We start from the raw sequence: 16,166 nt of genomic DNA, 5'->3' as shown, positions 1-16,166 counted from the left end.
CTACACCAAAACACGGGATGTCATTTCCGAGACGTGATTTCATTACCGATGTCATCAAAGCTAGGGTAGGCATTTGGAAAACCAGCCAGAGTTAGCGCAATTTTGAAAGTCACTGATAAAGTTCATGCTTCCTAACGGATTTTCTTTTGGGCCAAAATAAATGATTGGAGGGGATTAATACATCCCTGCTACAGCCACATAAACCAGATGATTCCCTTTTTTAACAGAGCATGTGATTTAATGGATTTATTTTGGGCCCAAAATTAATTTCAAGTAATGGGATAAAAATACGTGTAAAATAAATTGCCTAGCTTACCTTCAACAAGACGTGATGTCATTAACGAGGCTCAATGTAATTAACGAGAAGTCATGCCATTAACCAGCATGCAATGTTTTCACTTGACTGATGTTGTTAGTCCATGGGAATAAGGAGGCAGCACAATGTACAGTAACATGTTTAATAGTTTGGAGCAAGCTAACGGTGCATTCCCACATGCCAGCACAGTTATGCTAACATTGGTCCGTGACAAGGTTAAGCCCCCCGCAAAGTTCTTTTTTGAGGGATGAACAAGAATTAAACCGAACCTCATCTTTATAAATACAGCATATAGAAGACTTCTGTTAAAAGTTAAATCTGTCAAAACGCTGAATCCGTTTTGGATTCAAGACAAGTCAATCACTTACAGTATTACAGCAAATATCATCACTGAACACCAAGGTTGCTGGTTTGGCTCTGGTGTCTATGGTTAGCCTCCGTTCCTAGGCAACCTGGAGGCTAGCGATCGAGAGCATGCTGTGGTCGAGGCAGATGCGTAGTACTCTCCACAAACGATGGGAAATACATTCACATATTCAGCTCACTGAATCGGAGGACTGTAAAAACGATGTCCTAGCTACTAGCAAGCTAGCTACAAGCTAACTGGCCAATAGCTTATTAGCTGCAAGTTAATTGGCTAAAATCCACTAGCAGGAGGGAACATGCAGGGGAGCACAACATGTGGTGACCCTTAGTGGGCGGAGTTCTACAAAACAAACCACCTGACGCGCTTTTATGTTGAAAAACACAGCAAACAAACCAACCAAAACCGCTCTGGAAATCCACCCTGACATCCTTGGTCCATAGTAATATCCAGTATCACAAGACTAGTACTCTAGACTAGTAGTACTATAGTTATCGCCATGTCTCTTTAGTATTAATATCTGGTCCTTCGAGTAATATTAGCATTGAAAAACCCCTGCTGTTGCCATGGCATGGCAATCAAGGAGAGAGAGAGAGAGAGAGAGCGAGAGAGAGAGAGAGAGAGAGAGAGAGAGAGAGAGAGAGAGAGAGAGAGAGAGAGAGAGAGAGAGAGAGAGAGAGAGAGAGAGAGAGAGAGAGAGAGAGAGAGAGCGCGAGCGCGTCCCAACAGCTAAGCCAGGTCAGAGTTCACTGGAGAGGTGATGGCGGATGGGGGCGGGGTTTGCGGGTAGCGTCGGTGTTGGGGTGACCCTCCCCCTCAGCGTCGTGCCTATGAGGTCGCTGGTTCTGGTTCTGGTCTAGGTTGTTGGAGGCGGGAAGCAGCCGGGTCACGTGACCGATGCCCTTAGCCACGCCCTCTCTGAAGAGCAGCTTGGCTCCCAGCCGCAGGTACTCGGCGTGCTTGATGAAGCGGAACCGAACCACCGCCCGCTCCCCCGTACGCAGCTCCTCCTAGTGGACGAACAGGGAATAAACAAGAGATAGAACCCATGACGTAGAAAACAGACTATACTAACATCCAGAGATGTTTGGTGGTGAGGTTATGCTGACACATCATTGCTAACAAGCTAGTGGGGACCTACCTTCCCCTGCATGCAGAGCACGGTGGCGGTCTGTCGGACGTTGCCCACGTGCACGGTGACTTGGGACCCCCGGCGGAAGGTCTTGGCGTGGAAGAGGAGCACGATGGACGCCTCAAACTGACAGCAGATGGTCGGGTTCACCCTGGGACTCACCATCACCATGCCCTGGAAACAGATCACCATGACAACACCATCACCATGCCCCGGAAACACATCACCATGACAACACCATCACCATGCCCTGGAAACACATCACAATGACGTCACTATCGCCATGACGTCACTATCGCCATGACGTCACCATCACCATGCCCTGGAAACACATCACCATGACGTCACCATCACCATGACTTCACTATCGCCATGACGTCACCATCACCATGCCCTGGAAACACATCACCATGACGTCACCATCCCCATGCCCTGGAAACACATCACCATGACGTCACCATGACATCACCACCATGACATCACCACCCCCATGCCCTGGAAACACATCACCATGACATCACCACCATGACATCACCATGACATCACCACCATGACCCCACCACCTTGACGTCACCATCACAATGTCACATCACCACGCCCTATAAACATATCACCATGACATCACCGTGACGTCGCTACCATGACGTCCCCATCACCATGCCCTAGAAACACATCACCTTGAAGTGTTAGAGGTTAGATAAACCAGTATTAGAAGTTAAGAGTAAAGCCTTGTTCATACTACCTCGACAGACGACGGATTTCATTGACTTTGCATGGAGCGCCCCATGTCAAAAAGATAGAAATGTTCAACTTTCCAGGCAGCGACGGATCCGTCGGCGGATCAGACTGCGTTATGCAAATATACGCAAGGCCACTGTCCAATGAAATCGCCTTTGCAATACAACCCGGAAGAAGCCATGGATACGTCAAAAAGACGCATGTAGTGTGAACAAGGCCTAAGTGGTTAAATGTTAGAGGTTATGGGTTATAAATTAGGGCTAAGAGGTTATGGGTAACAAGTTAGAGGTTAGGGGTGAGGGGTCAGAGGTCAGAGGTTAGGGCCTGACCTTGCGTAGCAGCGAGCGGTCGAAGTTGCCCAGGGCCAGCGTGGCGGCCTGGCCGGCCCGCAGCAGGCGACACCCGGAGCGGTTCCTCTGGATGCTGCCCACCCGCAGCCGCAGGAAACCCCCCGCGTCCGTAGGGCCCACCAGGAGGCGCTCGCCCTCCCGGCACACCCCGCTGCACGCACGCACACACACACACACACACACACACACACACACACACACACACACACACAGACACACACACACACACACACACACAGACACACACGAACACACACACACACATACACACACACACACACACACACACACACACACACACACACACACACACACACACACAGACGCGCGCAAACACGCACACGCGCACGCACATCACTAATCATGGCCTGCTACACACACACATAACTAATCCCGCCCCGCTACACACACACACACATCACTAATCGCACCCCGCTACACACACACAAACATCAATCCCTATTACATCACCCTTCACCCACACACACATCAGAAACACTGACCTGTACAGAGTGCCCCCCACCACGGTCCCAACATCAGGAACAGAGTAGATCTCGTCCACCTGAAGAGCAACACATTAAAGACCCACACACACACACACACACACACACGCATACACACACATGCGTGTGTGTTTGGCGTGCGTATGTGAGTGCATGAATGTGTGCGTATGAATGTTTGAGTGTGTGTGTGAGTGTGTCTGTGCGAGTGTGTGTGTGTCAGTGTGAGTTGGTGTGTGTGTCTGTGTGAGTGTGTGTGTGTGTGTGTGTGTGTGTGTGTGTGTGTGTGTGTGTGTGAATGTGTAAGTGTTTGTGTGTGTGTGTGTGTGTGTGTGTGTGTGTGCGTGCGTGCGTGCGTGCGTGCGTGCGTGCGTGCGTGTGTGTGTGTGTGTGTGTGTGTGTGTGAGAATGTGAGTGTATGAGTGAGTGCGTGTGTGAGTTTGTGTGTGTGTGTGTGTGTGTGTGTGTGTGCGTACCTGGAACTCGGTGGGCTGCTCCATGAGCTCCTCCTGCTCCTGGCTGCTGCTCAGAGGAGGGAGGATGTTGAGGAACTCCTGGAGGAGTTTCAGCCCCTCCCCCCCCACACTGGAGACCAGGAGGATGGGGGTGATGCTACACACACACATTCACACACACATTCCCAGGTTATCCCAGAGTTTGTAGTACTGTATATATTCAGACTCTTCCCAGTATATTTTCCCAGTGTTCCCAGTATGTGTTCCCAGTATGTGTTTCTACTGTCCAGAGTATGTGCTCCCAGTGTTCCCAGTCTCCTGATATGTGTTCCCATTGTTCCCAATATGTGTTCCCAGTGTTCCCAGTAAGTGTTCCCAGTGTTCCCAATATGTGTTCCCAGAAAGTGTTCCCAGTGTTCCCGGTAAGTTTTCCCAGTGTTCCCAGTACCTGGTGGACTGTGTGAACTGCTGTGCGGCGGTGACGGCGTCGTCGGGCCCGGTCACGAGGAAGGGCACCTTGTTGCAGCCCGGCTGCTTCAGGACGCGCTCCAGCTGCCTCAGGGTGCGCTCCACCGTGGAGCGCGAGCACAGGTCCACCTTGCTCAGCACCAGGAAGATGGGCACCTTGAGGGCCAGGGCCAGGCCCAGGTGCTCCCGGGTGGTCCCAGCTAGCAGCAGGGGGGCGGGGGGGGGGGGGCTACGGTTAGTCTGGGTTCCGCTCAGCACTCACTCTTCTCAGACGCGGACGTGAACACATGGGGCTGACGTTATCGTGAAGGTTGTTTCCACAGCAGACCTCTGGCGTTTCTTTAAGTGTCTCAAAGTTGAAAAGTTCAAAGTTCAAAGTCTTTATTGTCAATTCCAAAATACAAGACAGATAGGGAAATAGAAAATGCGTTTGTCTCTGACCCACGGTGCAATAATTAAAAAAGCCTACAATTATTAGGTAGAAATTAAATAAAATAAGTAATATTTACAATAAACCATTTCTAAATAGTGAATAATAATTCGGAAAAGTGCACGTGTCTCATGAGGACGCCTGCGTGCCACACTGGGCCAAACCAGATGGAACCACGGCTTTGGAAAGTAGTTCAAGAGATCATTCATCCCCATGATCCACTTACACCAGACTGGGACCCTAGCGTTACGCAGCTCAGGGGCCCGGGGCCACAGCGGGGCCCGGGGGAAGCAGACAGAGCTCACACAGACAGACAGACAGTCACACAGACAGACAAACAGTCAGACAGACAGAGAGTCTGTCAGACAGACAAGACAGTCACACAGATAGACAGACAGTCAGAGAGAGAGACAGTCTGTCAGACAGTCAGACAGGCAGGCAGAGAGACAGACCTATGCCGGTGTTGGCGCTGACCACCAGCATGGCGAAGTCGGGTCCGTAGCTGAGCAGGCCGAAGATGGTGGTCTTCAGGTACTTGTGGTGGCCCGCCAGGTCCATGAAGGTGATCATCTTAGACGAGTTCTCACAGATCTCCTCTGCCGTGCGCGAATCACTGTAGTTCACCACCTACGCACACAAACATTGTAGGTCTGATTTAATAGATATATACTAGTGTTATTAATGGTGCCTAAGGCAAGTTTTAATATATATACTAATATTATTAAAGGTGCTCTAGGTACGATTTTATATATGAATTAGTATAGTTAAAGGTTCTGTAGGTACGATTTAACATAGACTAGTATTATTAAAGGTGCTGTATGTTCGATTTAATATATTAACTAATATTATTAAAGGTGCTTTAGTTTAGATTTAATATATACTAGTATTATTATAGGTGCTACAGATAATGTTCTAAGAGCTATAATTGATTTGTATTTTGTTAGTATTGGCCAAGCTTTCAGCAATTAGCGAGTGAAATGCTGCAGCATGACTTGCAACCCTTCTCAGTGTGCGAGGGAAAGGGTGTTTTCATCGGGTGTCTATTTCTAAATCTTGCTGCTGTCTCTCGATATGACTCTCTCTAACAGCAGCTTAAAAGACCTTAGGGAGAAACTCTCTCTCACAGCAGCTTTAATATACTTTAGGGAGCATCTCTCTCTTACAGAAGCTTTAAAATACTTTGGGGAGCAACTATCCCTTACAGATTAAGTGTGATCTGACGAAGTGTGATCTGATTAAGTGTGATCTGATTAATTGTGTTCTTATTAAGTGTGCTCTGATTAAGTGTGATCTGACTAAGTGTGCTCTGATTCAGTGTGATCTGGTTAAGTGTGCTCTGACTGAGTGTGAGGTGAACAGGTGTGCTCTGGTTCAGTGTGAGGTGAACAGGTGTGCTCTGGTTCAGTGTGAGGTGAACAGGTGTGCTCTGGTTCAGTGTGAGGTGAACAGGTGTGCTCTGGTTCAGTGTGAGGTGACCAGGTGTGCTCTGGTTCAGTGTGAGGTGAACAGGTGTGCTCTGGTTCAGTGTGAGGTGAACAGGTGTGCTCTGGTTCAGTGTGAGGTGAACAGGTGTGCTCTGGTTCAGTGTGAGGTGACCAGGTGTGCTCTGGTTCAGTGTGAGGTGAACAGGTGTGCTCTGGTTCAGTGTGAGGTGAACAGGTGTGGTCTGGTTCAGTGTGAGGTGAACAGGTGTGCTCTGTGAACAGGTGTGCTCTGGTTCAGTGTGAGGTGACCAGGTGTGGTCTGGTTCAGTGTGAGGTGACCAGGTTTGCTCTGGTTCAGTGTGAGGTGAGCACCTCTCCCTTGCTGTTGAAGCCCAGGATCTCAAAGCTGATGCTGGAGGTGCGCCCCGTCTGGATCTCGTGGAGGTGTCTGAAGAGGTTGAGGCGAGCGCGGCCACGCCCGTTGTCCAGCTCCCCCTGGGTCAGGACCCCCAGCAGGGTGGACTTCCCAGAGTCCACGTTTCCCAGGACCGCCACCCGCAGGTCCAGGAACTGGCCCCCCCAGACAGAGACGACACAGCAAGGAATACTACGTCAAATACTGCAGGAGTACGACACACAATACACTACATAACTACTATATATACTACATTACTACTATACGTACACTACATTACTACTATAGATATATTAAATAACTACTATATATACTACATTACTACTATATATACTAGTAATTACTATATACATTACTACTATATATATTACATAACTACTATATACTGTATACTACATTACTACTATATACATAATTACTACCATATATACATTACTACTATATGCACTAATTACTATCATATATATTACATTACTTCTATATACACTAATTACTATAATATATACTACGTTACTAATAAACATACTACATTATAACTATATACATTACATTACTACTTTATATACTACATCATTACAATATATACACGCTAGATGGATGATGATAGATGATGGATGATGTTAGATGATGGATGATGATGGCTGGATGATGAGGGATGGATGATGATGATGGATGATGTTAGATGATGGATGATGATGGCTGGATGATGAGGGATGGATGATGAGGGATGGATGATGAGGGATGGATGATGATGATGGATGATGAGGGATGGATGATGATAGATGATGGATGATGATGGCTGGATGATGAGGGATGGATGATGAGGGATGGATGATGAGGGATGGATGATGAGGGATGGATGATGAGGGATGGATGATGAGGGATGGATGATGAGGGATGGATGATGTTAGATGATGGATGATGATGGCTGGATGATGAGGGATGGATGATGATGATGGATGATGAGGGATGGATGATGATGATGGATGATGATGGATGATGATAGATGATGGATGTTGATAGATGATGGATGATGATGGCTGGATGATGACGGATGGATGATTGAGGTCACCTGTTGGTCATCTGGAACCTTCCGCACCAGAACCTCAGTGATCTTTCTGGACTTCCGGTCTGAGTTGTACTCCACCTCCCTCTCTCTGAGGACGGTTATATCTGCTCCAACCCTGGGGAGTACACAGTCAGCACTTCTACTACTATAGTACTACTACTACTAGTACCACTACTGCTACTACTACTACTAGTAGTACTACTTATACTACTATAACACTACTACAACTATCATACTGCTGCTACTGACACTGCTACTGCTACTACTACAACCAGCACTACTACTACTAGTACTACTTATACTACTAAAATACTACAACTTCTATCATAATACTAATACTACTAGTACTACTACTATATTACTACTACTAGTACTACTACTAGCATGTACTTCTCTGCTAACCTCTGCAGGGTTTGTAGTGTAATACTACCTCTAGTACTACTACTAGTATGTACTTCTCTGCCATCCTCTGCAGGGTGTGTAGTGTAACACAACCTTTAGTACTCCTAGTATCACTACCGGTACTACTACTGGTACGTACTTCTCGGCCATCCTCTGCAGGGTGTGTAGTGTAACACAACCTATACTGTAGTACTCCTAGTATTACTACTAGTACTACTACTGGTACTACTACTGGTACGTACTTCTCGGCCATCCTCTGCAGGGTGTGTAGCGAGGCCTTCATGTCCTCCTGGCTGAGGCCCACCAGCATGCCGTTGTCCTCCACCCCGATCTGGTACACCGCCTCGCCCCCGCCCTCCTGCAGCCGCCACTTCAGCTGCGTGGCCAGGTGCTCGAAGCGCTGCGGCGTCGGGGACACCAGCTTCAGCTGGAAACACAGAGTCAGTGGCCAGCCCTCACCGTCTAACCCCAGCTGTCATACCCCTACCGCCTATTCCATAGTGTTGTCCGTCCGATTCTACCTTCTATCCACTACAGTCCACAGCCTAACCACCACTGTCTAACCCCAACTGCCGTACCCCTACCGCCTATTCCATAGTGTTGTCCATCCCATCCTACCTTCTATCCCCTACTGTCTAGTGTCTAGCCCATACAGTCCACTGTTCAACCACCACTTTCGAACCCCTACTGGCGAACTCCTACTGTCAGTGTCTAGCCCCTACGGTCTGCGGTCTATCCTACTGTCTACTCCCTTCTGTCTACTGTCCTTCCCCTACTGTCTGCTGTCTAGTGTATCGTACAGACTATCTTCCTAATTTACAACAGCTCAACTTAGTTTTACTTGACCCATACTTACTCCTTAATGACCTGTCTATGGACTGTCAAACCCCTACCTGATCCTTAATGACCTGTCTCTGTACTGTCTAACCCCTCCCTGCTCCTTAATAACCTGTCTCTGTACTGTCTAACCCCTCCCTGCTCCTTAATAACCTGTCTCTGTACTGTCTAACCCCTCCCTGCTCCTTAATAACCTGTCTCTGTACTGTCTAACCCCTCCCTGCTCCTTAATAACCTGTCTCTGTACTGTCAAACCCCTACCTGCTCCTTAATGACCTGTCTCTGTACTGTCTAACCCCTCCCTGCTCCTTAATAACCTGTCTCTGTACTGTCTAACCCCTACCTGCTCCTTAATGACCTGTCTCTGTACTGTCTAACCCCTCCCTGCTCCTTAATGACCTGTCTCTGTACTGTCTAACCCCTCCCTGCTCCTTAATAACCTGTCTCTGTACTGTCAAACCCCTCCCTGCTCCTTAATAACCTGTCTCTGTACTGTCTAACCCCTACCTGCTCCTTAATGACCTGTCTCTGTACTGTCTAACCCCTACCTGCTCCTTAATGACCTGTCTCTGTACTGTCTAACCCCTCCCTGCTCCTTGGTGACGCATCTGTCTCTCTCTACTGTCTAACACAAACCACGGTGTACATTTTAGGCAACAATAATAATAACAATACCTACCTTATATTCAATGTTTCCTTCTTCTGCCTGCAAATACATAAACAGAATGACAGATCATAGGTAGATATAGATAGATAGATAGATAGATAGATAGATAGATAGATAGATAGATAGATAGATAGATAGATAGATAGATAGATAGATAGATAGATAGATAGATAGATAGATAGATAGATAGATAGATAGATAGATAGAAAGAACGATAGAGTGATATAAAGATATACTGTGTGAAGGAATTAGGAAAGTGAGAGGGAGAAAGGGTATAATCAATTATTATTAGGCACACAGCTCGCTCTGGCCTATTTACATCTCGCTCCACAGTCACGATGGATCGTCAACACAGGATGACCCGAAATAGAGAGAGATGCGTTTTGGCTAATGTTCCGTCAGCTATCAGCTCGTACCTCCGGAGGTAAATACGGCGGTGGGGATTTGTTGCTCCGGCTCTTCCTACTCTTCCTTCTGCGGCCTCGTTTGCCTTTTCTGCTCCGCGACTTCTTGGATATCTTCCCTCCGTTACCGGAGCTGGAGCCGTTCATCCTCTGCCCGGCATATACGGGACAGCTTTCCGACGACCGGACATCCATCGATGCGTGTGGGAGGATTCAAAGCTCCTGTTTTACGGATAATAGGCAAAATGAAAGCCCCATTGTTTATATGGTAACATAAACCATAATATTATGTATCCGTGAGACTGGAGGCGCGCAGACTGCGGTACCGCGCGAATGCGACAGCGCGTCGTGCGTGCGGTACCAAGCGCATTGCTCAGTGCCTAAACTAAACTAAACCAAGCATCTCTCTAACCAAACTCCTGTATTAACCATCTCTTAACTAACACATACAACCTCAACTTAACCATCTCGAAAATAACCTTAACTTAAACCTATCTAACATAACTTAAACTTAACAATCCCTAACATCACCTAAACTAAACATCACTAACATCACCTAGACTAAACATCTCTACAAATGCTTATTTACAACGTATTGCTAATATGCTGTGTGAATTCACAAAATAAACAATTTAGTCATTTGTTTAATATTTTATTGTTTTCCTCCGTTTGTAAAAAAAAAAAAAGATATATTATTATTATTATTATTATTATTATCATCGCCTTTTTATGTTTTCCCTTATTAATTGATCTATTAATTTGTCGTATTTCTACGTCAGTGTGCAGTGACGTTACCGCCGGCAGGGTCACGTGTCTTGGGCTGAATCAGCTGACGATCCCGGGACTTCCGGTCCGATGTTTTTAAGCTGAAATTTGGCGTATGTTTTTGTACTCCGCGTCTGAATAAAAGTGAAAGACAAGTGAAAAAACCCGTAAAAAGTGTGTCATCTGTCCTAGGTCGCAGTTGGACGCAGACCACACAGTGAATGCTCGTCAACCGGGAAACTAATGCAGAGTAGGAGCAGAGAAGCGCTTTAAATTCTACTTCCCTCTCGTCTCCTCGACGGGTAGTAAACTGTTTATAAACAATGACCACTTCGGACAGCGAGGAGGACTCGTACGACGAGAGGAGCGCACTGATGTCGTCCGAGACGCCACCGGTTCCGTCTTACCAGCCTGAACAGTCTGACCCGGATCCGAGCGCCCAGGTGTGTGTGTGTGTGTGGGTGTGTGTGTGTGTGCGTGTGTCTGTGTGTGTGTGTGTGTGTGTGTGTGTGTGTGTGTGTGTGTGTGTGTGTGTGTGTGTGTGTGTGTGTGTGTGTGTGTGTGTGTGTGTGTGTGTGTGTGTGTGTGTGTGTGTGTGTGTGTTGTTGAGGTCGAACTGAGGTCTCGTTCAGTAAACAGTCTGTCATGATGTTCAGTACTAAGCTGTACTACCTGTCGGTCTCATATAGTTCAGTTACCTGTCTGTCTGTCTGTCATAATGTTTACTAACCTGTCTGTATTTCTGTCATGATGTTTACTTACCGGTCTGTCATAAGCTTTACTAACCTGTCTCTCTTTCTCTCAAGATGTTTAGTAACCTGTCTGTCTGTGGCGATGTTAAATTACCTGTCTGTGTCTGTGTATCTGTCTGCAGGGGCCCGTGTTGCGGAGGGCGAAGAGTTCGGAGCGAGGGCCGGGACCAGAGCCGGAGCTAGACGAGGAGGAGGAGCTAACTCTGAAGTACGGCGCCAAGCATGTGATCATGCTGTTCATCCCAGTCACCCTGTGCATGGTGGTCGTCGTAGCAACCATCAAGTCCATCGGCTTCTACACGGAGAAGACTAACCAGAGACTGTAAGTCTGTGTGTCTGTGTCAGTCTGTCTGTCTGTCCGTCTCTCTCTCTCTGTGTCTCTCTCTCATGTGTATAATGTGTGTGTGGGTAGGATCTACACCCCCTTCTCAGAGGACGAGGTCTCAGTTGGGCGGAGGCTTCTCAATTCCTTCCTGAATTCCATCGTCATGATCAGTGTCATCGTGGTCATGACGATATTCCTGGTGATGCTCTATAAGTACCGCTGTTACAAGGTGAGCTCACGTTTACGTTTTAATATATAATATATACATTATATATGTTGATGTGTATTACAAGTGTGTTGATGTGTATTACTTGTGTGTATTTATTTGTGTTCCTGTGTGTTGCAGTTTATCCACGGCTGGCTTATACTCTCATCCCTTATGTTGCTCTTCTGGTTCAGTTACCTTTACCTGGGGTGAGTTTTCTTTACCTGGGGTGAGTTACTTTTAGAGTGAGTTACCTTTACCCGGGGTGAGTTATCTTTACCTGGGGTGAGTTATCTTTACCTGAGGTGAATTATCTTTACCTGGGGTGAGTTATCTTTACCTGAGGTGAGTTATCTTTACCTGGGGTGAGTTATCTTTACCCGGGGTGAGTTGGCTTTACCTGGGGTGAGTTATCTTTACCTGGGGTGAGTTATCTTTACCTGGGGTGAGTTACTTTTAGAGTGAGTTATCTTTACCCGGGGTGAGTTGCCTGTACCCGGGGTGAGTTGCCCGTACCCGGGGTGAGTTGCCTGTACCCGGGGTGAGTTGCCCGTACCCGGGGTGAGTTGCCTGTATCTGAGTCTCTGTGTCTCTCTGTCTCCTCTGTCAGGGAGCTGTTCAAGAACTATAACTTGGCGATGGACTTCCCCACGGTGGGGGTCCTGATCTGGAACTTCGGGGCGGTGGGGATGATCTGCATCCACTGGAAGGGCCCCCTGCAGCTGCAGCAGGCCTACCTCATCATCATCAGCGCCCTCATGGCCCTCGTCTTCATCAAGTACCTCCCAGAGTGGTCCACCTGGGTCATCCTCGGGGCCATCTCCATCTACGGTGCCTAGCAGCCGGGCAACTAGCGCCCTCACATAGCAACCAGCACCAACACCTAGCAACCAGCACCATCACTTAGCAACCAGCACCTAGCAATCAGCACCATCAGCTAACAACCAGCGCCCTCACATAGCAACCAGCACCACCACCTAGCAACAAACACCATCACCTAGCAACCAGCACCATCAGCTAACAACCAGCGCCCTCACATAGCAACCAGCACCATCACCTAGCAACCAGCACCATCAGCTAACAACTAGCGCCCTCACATAGCAACCAGCACCATCACCTAGCAACCAGCACCATCACCTAGCAACCAGCATAAACAGCTATCAACCAGCACCCTCACTTAGCAACCAGCACCCTATGTCCTAACCCTAGTGTTGTGTTCCAGACCTGGTGGCCGTGCTGTCCCCTAAGGGGCCCCTGAGGATGCTGGTGGAGACAGCCCAGGAGAGGAATGAACCCATCTTCCCTGCTCTCATCTACTCCTGTCAGTCCCCTTCACACACACACATTACAATTATACCAAATTATAAAATATTATTATAGTACAATAATTTAATCATTTGGTATAATAATATGATTTATAATTATAATTATATATATATAATTATAATATAGTAATATTATAGTGCTGTGTGTGTGCACACGCATATGTGGCTTTGTGTGTGTGCGTGTGTTTGCCGCTGTGTGTTTGTGTGTTTTCCTGTGTGTGTGTGTGAGTGTATGCATGTGTTTGCCTGTGGGCGTGCGAGCGCATATGTGTGTTTTTGTGTGTGTCTGTGTGCATGGTATTCATTAGTGTGATGTTTGTCTCTGCAGCCGGCATGGCGTGGATGGTAGGGATGGCCAACCCTGCAGAAGGGGAAAGACAGCAGTCAGGTAGGACACGCACACACACACTGGCACACACAGCCACGCACTCTGATACACACGCACACATTGCCATACACACACACACACTCTCATATACACACACTCACTCTCTCACTTAGTAAGAGCCAGCCCCTTCTGTGAGCCAATCCGGGCCATGAGTCCAGAACTAGGCAGTATCTCTTTAACCTGCGGAAGATCATGCATAACAATATATTATACTTTATTATACTACATAGCATGACATTATATTATACATTATTATACTACATAACATGACATTATATTATACTTTATTATACTACATAGCATGACATTGTATTATACTTTATTATACTACATAACATGACATTATATTATACTTTATTATGCTACGTAACATGACATTATATTATACTTTATGCTACATAACATTACATTATATCATACTACATAACAAACATGGAATTATATTACACTTATTATATTATGCTGCATAACATGACATATTATATTATGATCCAAGATGACATTATGCTATATAACATGACATTACATTACATTATACAATGCTGGAGGGGGGAGGGTGGAGCTGGAGGGTGGAGCTGGAGGGTGGAGGCTCCAGGAGCGTTGTCCCAGCCTCTGCTGTGTTGTGTTCCAGATGCAGAGGCCCAGGAGGCCGGAGGCTCCCTGGAGGCCGAAGACTCCCCAGACCCCCCCGCTGGAGCCCAGGGGGCGTGTCCTTCAGGGGAGGACCAGGAGGAGGAGAGTAAGAGGCCAACCTTCTGCTGTCGCCTCTAGGACCCCAGGGCTGGACCTGTTAGAGTCTCCTCTCTCTCTCTGTGTTTACCACAGGGGGTCGCTCTCTCTCACTCTCTCTCTGTGTACAGCGGGGCTGTCTCTCTATGTTTATAGTATGGGGGCCTCTCTCTCTCTCTCTATATATATATATAATGTGGTTGTCTCTCTCTCTCTGTGTACAGCAGGGCTGTCTCTCTATGTTTATAGTATGGGGGCCTCTCTCTCTCTATATATATATATATATATATATATATAATGTGGTTGTCTCTCTCTCTGTGTACAGCGGGGCTGTCTCTCTACGTTTATAGTATCGGGGCCTCTCTCTCTCTCTCTGTATATATTTGGCTGGTGTCTCTCTCTGTATCTAATGCGGGTGTCTCCCTCTCTAGGCGGGGTGAAGCTGGGTCTAGGGGACTTCATCTTCTACAGTGTTCTGGTGGGGAAGGCAGCAGCCACAGGAGGAGACTGGAACACCACGCTAGCCTGCTTCGTAGCCATCCTCATAGTGAGTACCACCATAGCCATGCTAACCCAACGCTAGCCTGCTCCGTAGCCATCCTCATAATGAGTACCACCGTCCATAACCATGCTAAAACTACGCTAGCCTGCTCCGTAGCCATCCTCATAGTGAGTACCACCATAACCATGCTAACACCACGTTAGCCTGCTCAGGCTAGCGTCAAGTGTCTGTGTCAATAAAGGTTGGTTGACTTTGTGTTCCAGGGCCTGTGTCTGACCCTGCTGCTCTTGGCCATCTTTAAGAAGGCTCTGCCGGCGCTGCCCATCTCCATCGCTTTTGGCCTGGTGTTCTACTTCTCCACAGACTACCTGGTCCAGCCCTTCATGGACAACCTGGCCACAAACCAGTACTACATCTGACCTCTGATTGGCTGCTACAACAAACTAAATGTTTTTGATCGGAGCAACTCTTGTTTTTCATCGGGGGGGTCTGGACGGACGTGAAGAATCTATTTTTTCCTAACTAAAACCTGCTGGAATGTCTAACGTCTGGTTCTTTAATCATCCTGGAGAATATTCTCTGGAAGGCTGTTGAAATCAAACGACCTGAACCTCTGCTATCCTCTTTGAAGTGGTCTCATCACTTATTTAACCCTTAACATAATGAACTATTTTCAGACTAACATTGATTTGATGTATGGTTAGGTTGCTAGTGAGGCTGGTCTTCTCTGACCACAAGTGTTTTGCTTCTCAGTTAGTTGGTACCAGGCTAACTGTTTAGCTTCTCATAGCTTGCTTGGTACCTGGCGTCGGGTACCTGCAGATCTTCCCCCTGGTCTGGTTTTGAAGACGTCGTCCGGGGTTAGATCTCTATCCAGGTGTATTTTATAAAACAGACATACGGTGCTGGTGAAGCTTTCACACTGAGATGTTAATAAAGTCGAGTCCTGACACCTAACTTCGACTTGAGTCCGTATGTTACTTAGCTTTCAGCTACTTGGCCAGCGGTAATAACCTGAACGTTTCGTTCTTTTAGTAATGGTTTATAATAGTTGAGACCATCCAGATATTCAAATTTGTGTTTCACAATGAATATTATGGTCTGCAGAGAAACAGAATGTGAAATCAGGGTAGTCTCACTAATCTATAAGAGCAGGCTGAACCCAGTCATTGTCTTAGAATTTTTACATTTGCTACGAGACTAG

General features: G+C 47.1%; 2 protein-coding genes across 2 annotated transcripts; one reads left to right on the top strand and one right to left on the bottom strand.

Moving 5' to 3' along the window:
* Positions 1-442: 442 nt before the first annotated feature.
* Positions 443-10,518, bottom strand: LOC115540079 (GTP-binding protein 2). The gene is made up of 12 exons (XM_030351071.1): positions 9,984-10,518; positions 9,580-9,606; positions 8,306-8,490; positions 7,665-7,776; positions 6,550-6,747; positions 5,206-5,380; positions 4,304-4,523; positions 3,877-4,012; positions 3,404-3,462; positions 2,880-3,051; positions 1,822-1,986; positions 443-1,690 (listed from the first exon to the last, which is right to left on the bottom strand). Exons 1-12 carry the CDS (start codon positions 10,164-10,166, stop codon positions 1,427-1,429), a joined length of 1,896 nt encoding a protein of 631 aa, XP_030206931.1. The 5' UTR covers positions 10,167-10,518; the 3' UTR covers positions 443-1,426.
* A 244-nt stretch (positions 10,519-10,762) lies between these two features.
* Positions 10,763-15,919, top strand: psen2 (presenilin 2). The gene is made up of 10 exons (XM_030351079.1): positions 10,763-11,179; positions 11,611-11,810; positions 11,901-12,042; positions 12,160-12,227; positions 12,629-12,849; positions 13,241-13,339; positions 13,672-13,731; positions 14,363-14,470; positions 14,892-15,007; positions 15,226-15,919. The coding sequence occupies exons 1-10, from the start codon at positions 11,060-11,062 to the stop codon at positions 15,379-15,381; spliced, it is 1,290 nt and encodes a 429-aa protein (XP_030206939.1). The 5' UTR covers positions 10,763-11,059; the 3' UTR covers positions 15,382-15,919.
* Positions 15,920-16,166: the final 247 nt, after the last annotated feature.

The sequence above is a fragment of the Gadus morhua genome, chromosome 3 (assembly GCF_902167405.1).
Source record: "Gadus morhua chromosome 3, gadMor3.0, whole genome shotgun sequence".
NCBI lineage: Eukaryota > Metazoa > Chordata > Actinopteri > Gadiformes > Gadidae > Gadus > Gadus morhua.
The sequence above is the reverse complement of the archived record's forward strand: the minus strand, read 5'-3'. Positions and strand labels throughout refer to the sequence as shown.